Source organism: Periplaneta americana, chromosome 5 (assembly GCF_040183065.1).
Source record: "Periplaneta americana isolate PAMFEO1 chromosome 5, P.americana_PAMFEO1_priV1, whole genome shotgun sequence".
Taxonomy (NCBI): Eukaryota; Metazoa; Arthropoda; class Insecta; order Blattodea; family Blattidae; genus Periplaneta; species Periplaneta americana.
Window position 1 is genome coordinate 43,366,096 of NC_091121.1, and position 18,167 is coordinate 43,384,262.

The window sequence follows — 18,167 nt, forward strand, 5'->3', positions numbered from 1 at the left end:
GTTGGGTCCACAATGATGCCCTGTTTAGTGTCAGCATTGTATGCTAAAATATCTACTTGTCTCGACCCATTTTCAGCTAGACAGGAGATTTCTTCTTCTACTATCCAGCCCTTATTTGTTAATGCGGCAGCAATTTTGGATCTTACATAGACTCAAGTAACACTAAAAATCTATATACATATTCTATTTTTAATGGGAAAACTGGGCAAGAGAAAGAAATGAAGATAAATGTCCTATTATTATTATTATTATTATTATTATTATTATTATTATTATTATTATTATTATTATTATTGTTATTATCATCGTCCATTATTATTATTATTATTATTATTATTATTATTATTATTATTATTATATAATTTCTAAAAAAAAGTATTGACATCCTCTCCTTGTTAGTGGAAGTCATGTGCCATGCAGCACGTCATTCCACATGTATTTATTACTTCAGTGTGAACATTTACCTCTACTCTTGAGGGTGACAGTAAGCTTCATAGCTAACTGTTATGTAAACAAAGAGAGAGAGAGAGAGAGTCGAAAATTGCAAATGAAACAGATTTGTTATTTTGCACAATATTGAAATTCACTGAGCATGTGTTTTTGGTCACAGGGATGCCGTAAGCTTTTCATCTTTGCTGGACAGAGGAGCAAAGAGTACCTCAATGACTTTTTCACATTTCATGTGGACACACATGAAGTAAGACAGATATCAGAGGGGGCGAAAAAGGAAGCTTGCAACATTCCAGCTGCGGGGTTCACTCAACGGGCTACCATTGATCCAGAACTCAATGAGATATACGTCTTGTCTGTAAGTGAGATTCATGTGATTCTTTTCTAATTAGGGGAAGAATTTTCATAGCATAAAAAGTATCAGTTCTTGAGATGGTGACAGAAATACTCCGTTCTACGTATGTCTATAATATGACCCACATCTCATCATTCTCTTGGTTGGTATTGCAATATATAGTTCATTCCTCTATTATTTCCTTTGTGTTATTAACTCATTTAATGACACTATCTCTAATTTGACATTTACTACAGTGGGGAAGGTTTCAATAACTGCCATCATCATCTATTCTCGTGTCTCTGATTATTTATTTTATTTACTTGATTATTTAACAATGCTGTATCAACTACTGGGTTACTTAGCATCAATGAAACTGATTGTGGCGAGATAAGGTTGAGGATTTGCTATAGATTCGCCTTACAGTTGGGGAAAACCTCGAAAAAATCCAACCAAGTAGTCGAACCCATGCCCAAGTGCAACTCTGGACAGCAGGCAAGTGCGCTGCTGCCTGAGCCGATTGTGGGGCTCAAGTGTAAGATATCACCAACCAGTTTTCTCGATCATTTCACATATTCTTGTCCATTACTTCCACCCATGACTTTCCTCCTCTTTCCATATCTTGTTTTACCTGATCTTTCCATCTTGTCCTAGGTCTTCTGTGAGGTCTCCATCCACTAACTTCTGATGTCAGTCTCTTATATGATAATCTTTCATCGCCCATCCTCATAACATTTCCAAACCACCTAATTCTATACATTTCTGTTTGTCTTGCAATTTTTCAATTCCTAAAATGTTTATTTCTTCATTTTTTATTCTGTCTCTACTTGTTTTCTGTACTATGCTGCAAAGAGATCTCATATCTGTTCCCTGAATTTTGCTTCCATATTTCTTTGTCATTGTCTACGTTTCCGAAACATATATCAAAACTTGTTTAAAATATTATTTATACGTAATTTTCGTATAGTTTGCAGGTATATCTCTATTTTAAATACAATTTTATTTGCAGACGTTCAGGTTTTTGTAGCTAACTCGACATAATATCTTCAAATTAATTCTCTAACAATTAACAGCATGACGAAAGATTTGCTTTATACTGTCTATTATATTCTGTATGAAATAATTGTATTTACATTGCTAATGAAAGTATTTTTAAAGAGTAAGATAAGAAGTAGTCTGTTATGTGATTGAGTTGTATTTGTGTTCTTAGGGACTCAGTAAGGATAAGGAAAAGAGAGATGACAATGTACAGAACTCGTTCTGGGTGTACTACATTGCACAGAACAAATGGTAAGTAGCAACTTGGTGTATTTCTGTCGTGTTGAGATACCACTTTGCACCTACTGAGCAGATTTCTCTGTTACAGGTCGTGTATCTACAGGAACGAGAATACAGGTGAGCAGTACTGGAACAAGATGCAGCACCTAGAGCCCTGCCCAAGATTTGCTCATCAACTGGTATACGATCATGTGAACAAGGTTTGTAACATCAGCAGTTCTAAGCTTCAAGAAAACATTTGCAAAAGTAGAATTCTTTTGAGATTTATTCTCTCTCAGTATGGAGCTCTAAATCCTAATAATGGGACATCAGGAGCAGGGTATTATATTCCAAAATATCAAGAAAGTTATTTCATACCATGTTCATCCTCCTCCAGTCTTGCACTGAATTGCTAGCTATTGATGCTGCTCTTCAGTGTGTTACTCAAATTTCTGAAAAATCTATTTGCATACTTACCGACTCCAAGGGGGCTATATTTAATATAATTAAATATGTACCAAACCTGTATGCACAGAGCATTATTCCAATTCAGAAACAACTAATTAAACTAAAAGAACTCCAAAAGGAAATAACATTTCAATGGATACCTAGTCATTGTGGTATACCTGGAAACTAGAAAGTCGATATAATATTGCAAAACAGGCAACATATTTGCAACCAAGACCTCTTCAAGTGATATCTCTATCCAATGCTTTTGCTTCAGTAAAGTCTCATTTTACGAACCTATGGATCAACAATTGGCTCTCTTCTGACAAAGGAAAAATTTTACAGTCTGTACAAAAGAAACCAAATGACCTGGAAATGTACAAAAACTTGCCCAGACATGTTCAAACATTTTTAACAAGAGCCAGAACAGGTCACATTGTCACTCAATTGTACCTACACCAATTTCACATTTCTGATAATCCTATTTGTCTATGGTGTAATAATCATGATGAAGATCTGGAACACATTCTTCTATACTGTCCATCCATAAACTACAAAAGAAGTAAATTAAAATCATCAGTACCAGTTGCAGAAGACATAGCCCTGCAGTATATATTGACTACACCCCACCTCTGGCTACTAGCAACAGGCATCTAGAATGAACATCAATCAAATTACCCCTCATTTTTCGTGAAAAACAGCAACTGAATAGACTACAGTGGACTTTATGTTGTCAGCAAACAGCTGGATACATTAAGAAGATTGATTGATTGATTCTCTCTCAGTATATGAGTCGATCTTAGAAAAGAACTATAGTAAGAACAGTATTAGAAGACGAGAAAAACTAGAGAAGTAAGAATTCTTAATTATTATTTAGGGTATAAAATTTCAAATGATCGTAATTATGATACAGAAGCAAAAATAGAGCAGTTCGAAAATACAGTAAAAGCATGTTTAATCCGAAACAATAGTGGTGGAGGCTATACACCATAAAATCGCTAAAAATGGACATTCCCTGTTTGTTTCTTATTTATCCTTCATGCATACATGCATGTTCAGTTGAAAGGAATGATTTGTCACGAGAAACCCGTGTCCATAGTCCTATAGTTCAGACACTAGAAGCCTACTGTACCCATGCAACCATGCAAACTGGGCTACCCATTTGTCATGTGTAAATGCTGTATGGAAGACTGGTCGCACTGTCTAAGAGAAAAGCCTGGTCGAATCCTTACAGTTTAGTAAGAAAGGACGTATTTGCCTGTTCTGCGGAATCCACGTGGAATGCATGAAACTGAAATCGAGGTCAAGTCTGTCTCTACATATCTGTCCTACCTGTTCAGAATAACTGTTTAACTGTTCAGTTAATTTTTCCACCACATTAATATGGAAGTTATTTTTATGATATGTGATTTGTGTGTTGCAGGTGCACTATCTGTTTGGAGGGAACCCTGGCAGGGCGTGCTTACCCAAGTTGCGCCTTGACGATTTCTGGCAGCTTCAGTTGTGTCGTCCCACTCATGCCCAGCTGCTACAGAGGTGTAAGCTGTTGATAAGAAAACACAGGTAGTGATTGAGAATAAGGATGTGAGGTTTTGAAATGTCAATATATCTGTCTGTCTCTGGCTCGTCTTCCCCAACTTGCTATTCTCTCTTCCATTCTCTATCTTTCTCTTTCCTTCCCCCTTCCATTTCCCTTTATTTTCTCTTCTGCATTTCTCTCCTCTTGTGTTCGAATTGTTGCTTAAAAGGTAACAAGGTGGGAAATGTAACGTGAAAGGGATCTAGGGTCTCCTTTATTACTCGTAGGTGAATACAATAAAACCTCTGTTAACCGAAATAAAGGGGGCTGATCCAATTTCTGATAAACAAAATTTCGGATAAATGTAAAACCTGTATTATAGTGAAAAGGATAGAAACCGACTCTCAGGTTTTGTATATGAAAGCATCACATATATTAAAAATAGGTTGTTGCAGTGCATACAATAGGTGCAGTATTACCAAATTTAAATATTGATTCTTCACTATTACTTTAACCAAATTAAAAAGTTTTCTATATAGTGTATTTATGAAATATAAAATTTACGTATGATGTACAGTACATTCATTTTTAATTTTAATGTATATTCATAATCATATTTGTTTTTAGTCTGAACACTTTATTGGTAACATATATGGGCAAAGTAAAAGCAGTTTTATTGTCACTAAGCAGATCAACAGCAAAAACACGTTCTACTAGTATTGTTTACGTCAGCCAGCAAAAGCATTAAGCAGGTATGGCATTGCTGCCAGAAAAAGACGTGAACAAAAAAACGAAATTAGTTGCCCAAATAGATCTGTTCAGGATGGAATGAAAGTCTGCAAGCAACTCATCATTCTCATCCTTGATTGCATGTACCCTTGCCTGATATTCTTTCTGAAATTCCTTTATGCCCTTATAAATCTTTAATGTTTTTATTCTTACTATTATTTCTACCTCATTCAATTTTTCCTTCAAGTAATCTCTCTTTTTGTTTCTAAGTGTACGACTTGCTTCCCGTCTTTCATTGAAATAATTATCTCTATTCTTCTGGACTAGATTCTGTAAGAATTTCAATTTTGCCTGTTTCCTTCTTTATACTACCTCGGAACAATCTTCATCAAAACACAGTCTCTTTTTCTTAATTCATAATAACCTATGCGATGCTCAGCTGCAATTTTGATATTATCTCTAATATTTTCTCACACGCTATTAATATCTAACTCCTCAACTTCGTCAGAACTTCCTAAAGTGGCAAACCATTTTGAAATTTCGATCTGATAATGTTGCTTAGTTTTCTCGTCTTTTAATTTCGGAATATTGAATTTCCTAATATTAACTTGATGCTCTACTCACTTGGCTACTGATAGTCTTTCTCTAATTCTCCAATTACCAGACAATGGTGAGAATCACAGTCTGCCCTTCAGAAGGATCGAAGGTCTATTATACTAGTATGTCTTCGTTTATCTGTCAAGATGTGATCTGTTTGGTTGTGTGTCAATCCATTTGGAGAATGCAAGTATATTATGTATATTAACAGAAGTTTTACTGTATAAAAAAAGAAATGGTTTACAACTGCCATTTTTGCAGTTTGATTTTATAATACAGCTGTTAATTTGACAAGTGATATACTTAAGACCCTCATTACAATTATTTAATTTCTTTATTCAGGTTCGAGGAACTGGCTGCAAGAAACCGCATGACAGCCCTACATTACCTGCAGACAACTCTGTCCGAGATAATAGATCATGATGACCCTGAGCAGACAAAAGAAGTGAGTGAGAAAATCTATTTTGGTTACATAGAGAATGATACTAAATTAGGTAGCAATATTACACTCCAATTTAGTATAGTGATTTCTCCTGGAATATTGGACGAATTTCGTTCATATTCCGTATCTGTATTAGTGGATTAAATCAGGAATGATGTACAGGAAATATAATAATTTTCAATAAAAAATTAACGAGTACAGTATTCATAAAAAAAAAATGAAATGACGACTTAACTTAAAATTGTCTGACTGTTGGGTATTTTGAATTTGTTTCTTACATAAGATGATGTGATAAATAAAATGGTGTAGTCAGTATGTGTCAACATTCCTTTATTTCGGAAAAAATAATAACTATATTACCGGTATAAAAGATTATGCATCAGATTGAACACATTTTCAAGTCTAGAAAATATGTCGACACCCATAAAGTTGACCTTCTAGATCAGTGTAAGTATTACTAGTAAAGATTTAAACTGTTTTCAGTACAAAAGAATAATACAAAAGACAAAGTAAAGGACAGGTAAGAAAGGCACATGTGACGATAAATCTGGTTCCTCTTAGAGATTAACAGCCACTTGCTAGTTCCGTACCTCCCTTGTTATGGTGTAGAGATGAATGCCCATAGAAGCAATTCTTTTTACAATTAATTTTCAACAGCAGACTTTGGGCTATAAAGGGCATTGAAATCTTACAACCATCTAATAACGCACTTCCATTTGATTCTGTAAAACAACTAATCAAAATTAAATTCAGATCTGCTCAAAAATAACAAAATTCGGATGGAGCAAAATATAAAACCTGGGAAATTTTATTGACTAACTCCAAAATAATTCCCAAGGGCCACAGAGATCTGCTGTTGCTATATTCAGGTTGACGACAGGTTATGATTATTTGGCAAGCCATCTGCACAGGATAGGAATTTTCTATACATCCGCCTGTGTGTTATGTAATGTAAATGAAAAGATGAAAATGTAACACATCAAAAGATGCACAGCATTGCTACAAGAAGATGACATCATACAAAAATACTGGAGTGCAAGACGACGAATGACTTCATTATCAAGTGCCTAGGGACTGGACCAACAACAGCAACTTCTTCTGAGTTGTAGATGGCATGCTGGAGTTAGTCTTCTGTTTTGGCAATAAAAATTTAATCGTCAGTCATCTAATTTTCGAAAGTTTTTTTATCATTAATCCTCCATAAATTCCTGATCTCCAATGTTCAATTAATTTATTCATATATATATATATATATATATATATATATATATATATATACACACACACAGAGTGGCACCAGAAATGTCATACCATTTAATTATGACATAAAAATTTTAATATTGTTGTTTCGATGTTTCTAACTGCGCTAGTGGATGCCAAAATTCATGGAAAATCCGATAGGTAGCATCACAGTTTGGATGCAACCATAGCTACGAGCACAAACATCAGTTTGTGAAATGGCGGACAATGGGCGATTGACTGTTGAACACAAGGTGAAAGTTATTGTGTTGTGAGTAAACAAAATGTTCGATTATGGGCTAGGGAACCTCCACGCATGCTGCATGAAAAAGAAATGTTTGGGGCAAAAGATTCTGTATGGGCCGCAATTTCGATTCACGGAATCATCGGTCCAATTTTCTTCGATGAAACTGTCAACCAAGTTCAATACAAAACCATGTTGGAAAGCAGTTTTATCCCCCATCTCATGGCAAAAGGTCTGACTATGGAAACGCAGTGGTTCATGAAGGATGGAGCCCATCCACACACTGCAAACACCGTTCTGGATTACCTGCACGAGATGTTTGATCTTCGTGTGATGTCACATCGACATGGATGTGGCAAAATGTGGCCGCCTCATAGGCTGGACATTAATCCGTGCGATTTCTTTTTATGGGGATTCCTAAAAGCGAAAGTGTACCAAAGGAAGCCAGAAAATGTGGTGCAGCTCAGAGCCCTTCTAGCGGAGTTGTGTCGTGCGCTATCTGAAGACTTGTGTCGAAAAGTGGTGACGAATGTAAGGGTTTGTTTGCAAGAGGCTGTGAGGCAAAACGGCGGTCATATGGAACATGTTCTGCATTAGAGATAAAATTCCAAATCATAATTATTAATTCTATATAATTTTGTAAAGTTTTAATACAAATCAATAGGTGTTACGTGTAAAATAAATGGTATGACATTTCGTGTCCCACCCTGTATAATAAATTAAGTAACGAGAGGTTATAGCCTTGAATTACTCTTCTGTTTTATCTGTTTCCATTGAAAAGTTTGCAGAAATGTGGTTCTTGTTATAGATCTCATAAACTATAGTGATTATTTGTTCTGGAGCATGGTCTTCTTTTGAAATATTAAATAATTTGTCCCGGTTGACCTTATTAAATGCTTCACTGTAATGAACACATGTGAGAATAAAATTGTTGAAAGACAGCTTGATACAGACATATTGTGTTGCTGTGCGCAGTTCCAACTGCTGACAGCAGTGCTGTTCCGGGAGCAGGAGGACCGCAGCATTGCCATGATACAGGACGGCGATGTGGACTGCCACCATCAGCGCTCTCAACTATTCGATCAGCTGGTGGCCTTCTTCCCCGACTCGATGACACAGCCCACAGGAAACCTCATCGACCTCATCCCCCTGTGACCTGTTGGCACCGCTCCCTCGACCTCGACAATCACAACACAGTAGCTTGTTGACGGTGACATAAGCACTCGCTGTAGATACCTGTACAGAATCGACTTCCCTTCTTGTTCTTTGTGTATATACTGTTTTCTTTTTTTAGTGTGATTTGTGCTTATGATGTAAATGATAGGTTCAGATTTGTTTCCTTTCACTTTATTTCTGAATTTGGGCACTATCCTTCAGAATCTCCTCATGCTGAACTAACAGTTGAAACTTGTTTCCATTATGTCTAAGGCTTCATCCACATTAAGATTAACTTAAAATATAGCATTAACTTTAAAAACTATATATTTCATTATGTAGAATGGAAACTGTAAATAGAAGTTATAGTCACAAGGTAGTAAGACAAGAATAAAGAACAGAAATTAAAACCTGAGCAATAAACAAAGTTGTTGGTGAAAATATACTTAACAATGCAACTTACAGTTTTTTTCCTTAAGAGTAGATCGGTACGTTACATCCCTTCCTTTTGTTCGTGTAAATATACATTATAGAACAGGAAAGACATATTGAATCATAAGCCTTAACAAGTTTGTATCATTCAAATTTACTTCTGTCTTTGTTGGCTGATTTATTATTTTTATATGAAATATGTTATAAGAGCTTGAAGTTTGCATGTCTTAAATTTGTTTTCAACTTTAATTTCCCATCGAGAAATCATGAGTAGTTCCATTTACTGTTATGACCCACTCGCTTTTATTCATGCTATATTGATTTCATTGTGGATGAAGCTAAAGGTTGTGAATTGTCACAAAAATGAATATTATATGTTATTAGTTGTACTGTGATATTATTTATCCATTCTTGTTAAATTTCTGTTGTGTGAGGATAGTGCCTACATAAACCAAAGAGGGAACTCGAAAAGATGTCAGTTTACCCAATCTCTTGCATTTCCCTCCTCGTGGGTTCAATATATCTTTTTTATTCGAAGTGTGGATACAGGACATGGACAAGCTTCAAGTCAATTCGAGACCGGCAAGCAACATAAGACTGGAGATATATTTATATAGCTGTATATTCGAGGACTGCAGTATTGCCAACACTGGGCATCGATTGAACTGAAGTACTCAAGCCACTATTTTAATATGCATAGCTACATGAACTACCAGCTTTTAATTTCTGATGTAGTTTCCAATAGTGCAAATATCTCTCTGTTATGCTGTTAAGTTTTAATGTTTGTATCCATATGTTGTAAGAGGTACATAGATGATTTCAATGCTGTATGGAAATGAAGGACAGGGTAGATTCGAGACTGGTGCCAGTTATGCTATGGCTTTGTTCCAATACGTGGTCTGTATAGTTGATTCTTAGTGGCATTTTAAGTTCCTATAGACTTACATTTTTCTATGATGTGTTTAAAATATGCGGGCAGTAGACATAGGTATAAGTATTTGAATATATAATCATAAGTAATAAGAAATATGCCATCTCTGTCTCTTCTAGATTAGATTAAACAAACGTAGTAAATTTTGCAGGTTATCTTCCTCCAGCCATCACTATTACACCACAAGGAAATTTGCTTCATCATTTGGAAAAGTGTTCATGTGATAGTCTTCATTGCATAAACACGACATGAATTTTGATGATTTAAGTATTGGAGTACCATATATTGTATTGTATTGTATTTGATTGCCAACATTTACATCCATGTAATGTGGACCTCACAATTTTTGTATCCAGTGCAACAATTACGTTCATTACAGATATACCTTTTATAGACGCTCTTATAATTTGACTGTAGACCCCATTTAAATTGATCATATATCCATCTTTAAAAAACCTAACAACTTGATTTAGATCATTCAGAAATTCTCACCTTTAAAAACTTAACAACTTGATTTAGATCATCCTAAATTGTCACTTTTACGACTCTGTTCTTGATTTTCAGTACACTTATATCGAACACATACTGTTTCTGATAATACTTGTTACTAAAACATACTACCTGATTGTCCAATAAGTTCATTATTATGTATGTTTGTTGTGTGCATTTCCTTTTTCAGATCTCACTAATTTTCTACATATTATACTTGCTATCCTAGCTAGCCTCCTGCGCCAGACTCCTCACCTATCTTCAATTATCTCTCTCGTTATACTTAACTTCCTATTACACTTCTCTAATTCATTCAGAATTGACACTTTCATCACTCTGTTCTTGATTTTCAGATCACTTAGACTATACCGAACACACACTGTTTCTAATAATACTTGATACTAAAACTTATTACACCATTGTCCAATATGCTCGTTATTATGTCTGTTTCATGTGTACCTTTCATTTTCCGATCTCACTAATTTTCTACTTATTATACTACGCCATTCTAGCTAGCCTTCTCCCCCATACTTCTTACCTATTTTATTAGACTATATCGAACACACACTGTTTCTAATAATACTTGATACTAGAACATATTACATCATTGTCCAATGTGTTCGTTATTATGTCTGTTTCTTGTGTATCTTTCATTTTCCGATCTCACTAATTTTCTACATATTATACAGTACCATATATAAAATGACGAAGTATTAAAATAGATCCAATTCTATATCAACACTTATTTTGATTCTTTGGTCACCCAGAAGTATATATTTTAATCTTACCAGGATTTGGTATAATTTCACATATTATTTGCCATGAAAGAGGTAAAACGGAAGCTTTTCAAATTTACAAAAAGGAGCCGAAAATTTGAATAAAACCCTATTTATTCATTATAATAGTGGGTATATACATTTTACACGTTTAATCTGAATATTTAGTTATAAATGTGCTTTGTGTAAGTAACAGTTGGAAAATTTTCTCCTTACAAGTTCTCTGCATAGCACATGACATGTTTTCACTATCAGTATATTGTTAAATAGTGAATATTTTTAATTATTTGGGCATATGTAGAAAAAATATGCTTGGAAAATCCAGAAACAAACTGTCTTACAGCTTTAACTTGGTTATGTTTCATGGAATTAATGCATACAAATAAATTAAATACACCTTCTATAAATGAAGACTTAAATAAATCTGCATGTAATGAAACATTTTTAACAGATGAACACTTGTGTTTCACTGAAGAGGAACATTGATTGCAAATAAACCAACTGCATTAGAAACAATACCTGTGTCATTCCATGTCAGCTTTTTATATCTTAGTTATGGTAGCAATCTTGAAATGAGGATTTTATAACTGCTCAGGTAAAAATGGTACATAGTTAATTTGAAACCTACATTATTTTCTCAGTCCTCCAACTTTGTAGTAAAAATGTTATTACATTTCAGTATTAATGCTTCTGTTAATCATAACTTAGATAGTATATGCACTCACATAAAAAGTCTGAAATCTGTTGAACAATGCTGCAAAGTAAGAAAAATAACTTAGGATCAAATAGGACAGCCTGAAAATGATAAGAAAAATAGCCTTTATAAAAATATGCACTTCTACCACAGTGGAACAGTGAACAGTATATGTATACACGAGCATTCATTGTCTGTGATGTACTAACAAAAAGATGGCATGTCATCAGAATTTAGGATCTGATCATAAACATTAACAAGAAGGCATTTTGACTAATAAGGAAGAGAGTATATATTCGTTGCTGTTGTTAAACTTGCTTTTCTGATTGACTGGCCAACTTCTAAAATTCTGGAGATAAAAAAGATAGTTGATAGCGTCCCAACTAGGGTTTAATAATCGACCTCCTAATCAATTTCAAATGAATATTTATATTTAATTCAATTTTTTCTTTAATAGGAAAGATTAATTTCTATATTATAATTACTAGTGAGATCTATAGAATTGATGACTGACATTATAAACAGTGCTGAAAAAAAGCCTTGTTACTGAAAGTCTATAAACAGAAACATAAAAGCATATGATTATTTCATAAATGACAGGAGACAAAAACGAATCTTATTATTAAGTACAGGATATTAACGAGCTATATTTACAGGAAGAAATAAAAAAAAAAGAAAAGACGCTCAAAGTAATACACTTATGACTGAAGAATCTTTAAAAATACTCTAGAAACAGAGGCTATGACTTAAAATTGTCATCGTTCTGTAAATATTTGTGTGTTAGAAAGTGAGTAGCAGTATTAGGTATCCAAAATAATTTGAACCAAAATATGTAACTCGAAATTACAATTTTCTTAAATATAATGCTCCTAGATTAATGAAAGCATACATTTCCTATTATTGCTGTAAATTATAGCGGTGACACATTTTATGTAGTAATCATTGGCATATAATTTATTTCTTTCTTCATCAGTTTTATGTTAATTTTTTACAAAGCATTGCAGTATACAACAAACACTGTATGCAAGTTTTAAAAATTAAATTAATTAAGCATCAATTGGGGAAGTTTATTTTATTTTTAAGAATACTCCATGAAAATGGTGGTGAACATTAAAATATTTTACTAAATTTGTTGAGAAATACTATTAAAGAAAACTATCGTAATGAACACACAGAATTTATATTCAAAATATAAAATAGTGCACATTTATTTTAAAACTATGAAACTACGAAAATACATCTAAGCAGTAAAAAGGAAATGCTCTTAGTAACTAAAATAGAACGAAAATTAAAAAGGAACCTTACCAAAGAAATAAGATGCAAAATCATCAAAATTCTGGCCGTATTTAATTAATTGAGGAAATATTTTGTCACTATTATGGAAATTTGTAAACTGTTTCTAAATAGTTATTAAATCTTCACAGATTCTCTACTTTAATCATTCTGAAGTAACCAATGAATTGGAATAGCCATTTTAAGACTTTTAGTAAGTAGGTTCTGTTATATTCTGGCTTAGTTGCCTCATGAGTGATGCTTTATTGGTGTCACTTATGAGGTTCAAACCTGTCTTTGAACAGGTGATTAAACAACAGTAAGTAGGTACTGTTTTCACCTCATGACAGAAATAGATTCAACCTTCTACATATTGTAATGCGCACGTGTTGAAAACTTCTTTCCAGTTGATGAGTTTGAAATGCTTCCTCGTGGTGTTGGTGCGTCAGTTGTAATGGTAACTTAATAACTCTGTATTTATTCTTGTAGTCCTTGCTCTACAAGTCCTTCATTTGTATTTCAAGAACAATAGTAGCCACATGTAACAGTAAATGGCTGTTATGATAACTGCCTTAATTGTGGCAAAATTTGTACCAAGATGTTTGGCAGGACAAGTAAACTCTACACTTTAAATATGGCCAGTAGTTGTGTATTATCAGATACATTCTCCTGTATTAATATATCTCTATGAATAAAACTGTTACCAGTTATCTTAATTTTAGCAGTAGTGCACCAAAATTCCTTTAACAAGAATTTTTCTGTTTTGTTATCGTATGCAATAATTTTGTATATTCAGAAAGCTGAAACGTGTTTACTACACTTCCAGACATAGTGGTACAGAGTTTTAATGGTTCAGATTATCACATCATGGTGTGAGGACACTTAGTTCTGAACGGCAGCTTGTTCACATGAAACATTTGCAGTTTCTGTATTTACTTCCATATAAGAACTTCATGTGAAGCATTAAGAAGAAAAGAATAGTAAAATAAAAAAATTGTCTTTTTATAAACATCTTGTGTTCGAATTTTTGTAGATTACACTGTACCAGTAATTCTCAAACTGTATGATTCCACACTTTTCTTTAGATGATTTCTAAGTCTCTTTGCAACTAAGTCTTAAATGCCTTTTAAAACTACACAAGAATCGAATATGTTACTACACTTGAAAAATAGCCAAAATACCAAATTTACACGAATAAAAGAATAAAACACGCTATCAGTTATGTATTTCCTACTTGCATGTAGTCACCAAGAAAATTTTCTTTACTATGGTTGGTACAAAAGATGCGAAAAATGCGCATTTGAAGTTCCAAATTTCATACCCAGTAAATTCATATTAACATGATACTTGCTTTTTACTGGCAGCCACATTACACTTCAAAGCTATTGCAAATAAGAGCTGTGCAAACCTTTGAAAATTTATATATCTATAGAACAGGTTATTACATTAATTCGCACAAGTAAGCTTTGTCTGTGCAGTACTATGTTATTGGTAATGTTACATTCATGTCTGAAGTAGTTAATCAACGATCACAAAAAACTTTCAGATTATCTTAAAATTATAAAATGTTAATTAGCAGGTGCACACTTCTTTCCATGCTTATTACACGCCTGTCTCATCTGTTAGTCTTTACTAAGTTTACTTTAATTTGTCCATCAAAATGAGGTTATGCATTCTTTTAGGCTGTTCACAAGAAAGTAAACACAAGACTGTCCACAGAATTCAGATTAATTATGAATGCCTTTAATAGCTTAATAATACTTATCAAATGAATACAAAGGTCACTTACTAAGTCATGGAAACTGCATTGGCTATGTCTTCTCATGTATGAAAGCGTTTCCCACGCAATGGAGCTTCCAATTTCGGTATCAAATCGAAATCGTATGGTGACAAATCAGGGGAGTAGGGAGGATGTTCTAGTACTTCCCATCTCCAGCACCATAAACAGGTCTGAACAATGGCTGCCGTATGGGCTGTTGCATTATCGTGAAGGATGTTTTGCATTATCCAACAACTCGGGACGTTTACTCCTGATAGTGCGACGTAGGTTATTCTGCAGATAAGCGTCGTAGTAAGCCGCATTAATAGTCTGGTGATGGGGGACAAAATGACACAAAATAATTCCTTGAATGTCATACGCTAAAATGACCATTAACTTTACCAGAGATGGATTTTGACGGACTTTGTGTTTTCACGGCGATCCTTGGCAGACTGGCGTTTAAGCTCGATTTCATAAGCCCTGGCCCAGGTTTCGTCAATGGCAATGATCCTGTTCGTGATCCTTCACGTTCGTATCGTTCCATGTTCACATGACATGTTTTGTAACATGTCCACTTTTGTTCTTGTTAGTGCATGTGGCAGCCATTTAGCAGCAATTTTGCGCATATGCAGATCGTGCCATAAAATTTTATGTACAGTTGCTTGGTCAATATCTGTTTCTGTTGCCAACTCCTGTAGAGACCATCGTCTGTCGTTCTCTAAGCAATGTTCTATTGTGGCACGAGCAACATTGGTACAAACAGTCCTAGGGTGTCCCATATGAGGTTTGTCGTACTTTTTACTCATCCACTTTGGAAAGCTGCTACCCATCTTGCAATAGTTCTGTACAGCAGAGCATGACCTGCAACAGCTTCTACGAGTTGTGTGTGACATTCTCTCGCGTTTTGACTGTGAAGCACTGCTATTTTTATGTATGCACGTTGTTCTAGCCAACCACATCCATACTTGACAAACTACACACCAACTATGAACCAACTGACTTGCGCGCATCCCTCTTCTTCTGTCCTTGAATATCCACACCATCTAGCAGCATCCATAAATACTATACATCCTAATGTAAATGTTGCATATAAAAAAAATGTGGATTGCGGTCCGGGATTGCGTCGAAAAAAATAGTTGCCATGAATTAGTAAGTGCCCCTTGTAGAAATGGTACGATATTTTATTCTGTCGTCTTCTCCTTCTTCGTCGTCGTCATAATCATCATTCATGAAGAACATCAACTGTTATTACTTAAAATTCTTAAAGTTCCTGGCCTTAAAATGATTATTATACTGCCATATTCTTTCTTTCTCCTCTTCTGTTGTCTTCTGTCTCGATCCCTGATTGGTTTTCATTAAAATTGAACTTGTGTAGCCTAGTACTTAATCATTTTTTCTGTTTGTACTATCGATTTATTTTCGAGTTCCTGTATTCTTAGAATTAAACTGATGATTCTAAGAAACTTCATTTCATTGACTTTGATTCTTTTTTGTGTGTTGGTTGTTTGGTTGGATGGATGTGCATAGCGCGATTAAATTAGCAATAATAATAATAATAATAATAATTATTGGTTGTTAGCAACTGAATAAATCTGCCTATAATTGATATTGTACTCAGAATTAAAATTGTTTTTGTATTCACTTTCAGCATCCCACAAGTTTGGGAACTACTGAGTTTTAAAAGCAAAAATCCTTAACCGTCGTTACATCTTGAACCACTGACATGACAGTGGCACATCCTTGAATCTCCTCTGTCTGATGCAATGTAATGTGCGAAGCGAAATCATGACATTGCGAAATTCGAATGATTTTTATATTTCCATGGTAATTAATTTTGTATGTGACAATTTTGTTGGTGTGCACGAAGTATTTGTAACTGCTGTACATACTGTAAACTGTAATTCTAATATAAACATACGAGTTCCGTTTGAAAAACGTTGTTGCCTATCCTTTCCCATTCCAATGACATTATCAGTCATTGTGCATCTCAATGTATTGGCGTATGCAGGGCGGAAGTAATACAGAGTGTTCCGCTTATAAGTATAACAAAAGAAATAGCTATAACTTCTGAATTAATACAAGTATATAGTTGAAACCAACTGCTACAAAGAATGAAAACTGGGAATTTTTGTTACCTTATGTTCCATAAACCTCAACATGGCTTCCATTGGTGGCACGGGAAATATCCAACCGGTATTCAACCTCGACCCAAGTGTTATGAAGCATCCGTGGTGTAACATTGTTGACAGCAGCATAAATTCTTTCTTGTAAGTCTGCCAAATCACGTACTGGCGTCCTGTAGACCTGGTCCTTAACAAACCCCCACAGGAAAAAATCAGGTGGTGTTAGATCTGGTGATCTGGCAGGCCATGTGATGTACGGTGATCCTCTTCCGATCCATCTTGCAGGGAATTGTTCGTCTAAGAATGTGCGAACCATGTTGGCAAAGTGTGGTGGAGCCCCATCTTGCTGGAAAATTGCTCCATCTGGGAGTTGTGGCACAGCATACAGTTGCAACATATCCAGGTACGTGTTTGCAGTGACTGTCTTTTCAGCAAAGAAATAGGGACCAATGATACTGTCACGCATGATCCCACACCAAACATTCCATTTAGGGGAATCCCGTTGGTGTTCAATTACGACACATGCTGACTGACTAAAGATACGATACGAATTCTCTTATTTAATGATCTGCGCATGCGTGAGTCTTCTAAAAACAAGTAACAACAATGGATTAAAACTTCCCAATTTCCTCTTTACAATGGTACCAATCTTAACCCATTTGCATGCATTGTTATGAAATTATAACTATTTCTTTTATTATACTTATAAGCGGAACACGGTGTATAACTGTGCAGATTTCAAGAGGTTATTTCTTGGTAGGCACAACAAAAAAATTCTAATACCATCTTAGCGCAGTCTGGTACATACAGTCACGAAGCTTGAGGTGATTTTTTGCATTTCTCGCGATAAAGCACTCCAAGCGGCTAGCGACTGGGAGTACTAGAAACAATAGACTGTGGCGTATTTCGCATTGTTTTGAAGAAAAGGAAAAGTTGTATAAAATGTGAAATGTTCGTTATCGGTTGTAATAAATATTAATGGCTAAAATACAATAATTGGAATAATAATATGGGACAAGACGTTTGTAGTGCTATAAATTGTAAGAAAGAGGCCAGAGTAATCCTTCCGAAAGATCCAGCAAGGTGAGTTTATAAAACATACTATGACTTCATGAAAATAATAAGTGAACCTTATTTTAATATTTCAATAATGGAAGGAAGGTGTTAATTTTTTCAAAAGAACATAACAGTTTTTTTTTTTCTTCCTCCAGTCGTTGTTGGTAACTCTATAGCATCTAGTAGATGCTTTATGGTTGTGCTAACAGATGGAGTTACTTG

The 18,167-nt window shown here is 34.6% G+C and overlaps 1 protein-coding gene across 1 annotated transcript in view; it reads left to right on the forward strand.

Moving 5' to 3' along the window:
* muskelin (muskelin 1) overlaps positions 1–16,701 on the forward strand; it is a 34,666-nt gene extending 17,965 nt beyond the window's left edge. The window contains exons 9-14 of the mRNA XM_069825532.1: positions 611–808; positions 1,995–2,074; positions 2,151–2,262; positions 3,912–4,051; positions 5,676–5,778; positions 8,234–16,701. Coding sequence (XP_069681633.1) covers positions 611–808; positions 1,995–2,074; positions 2,151–2,262; positions 3,912–4,051; positions 5,676–5,778; positions 8,234–8,413 — 813 coding nt within the window. The 3' untranslated portion in view covers positions 8,414–16,701. The remainder of the gene's footprint in view (positions 1–610; positions 809–1,994; positions 2,075–2,150; positions 2,263–3,911; positions 4,052–5,675; positions 5,779–8,233) is intronic.
* The last annotated feature ends 1,466 nt before the right edge of the window (positions 16,702–18,167 follow it).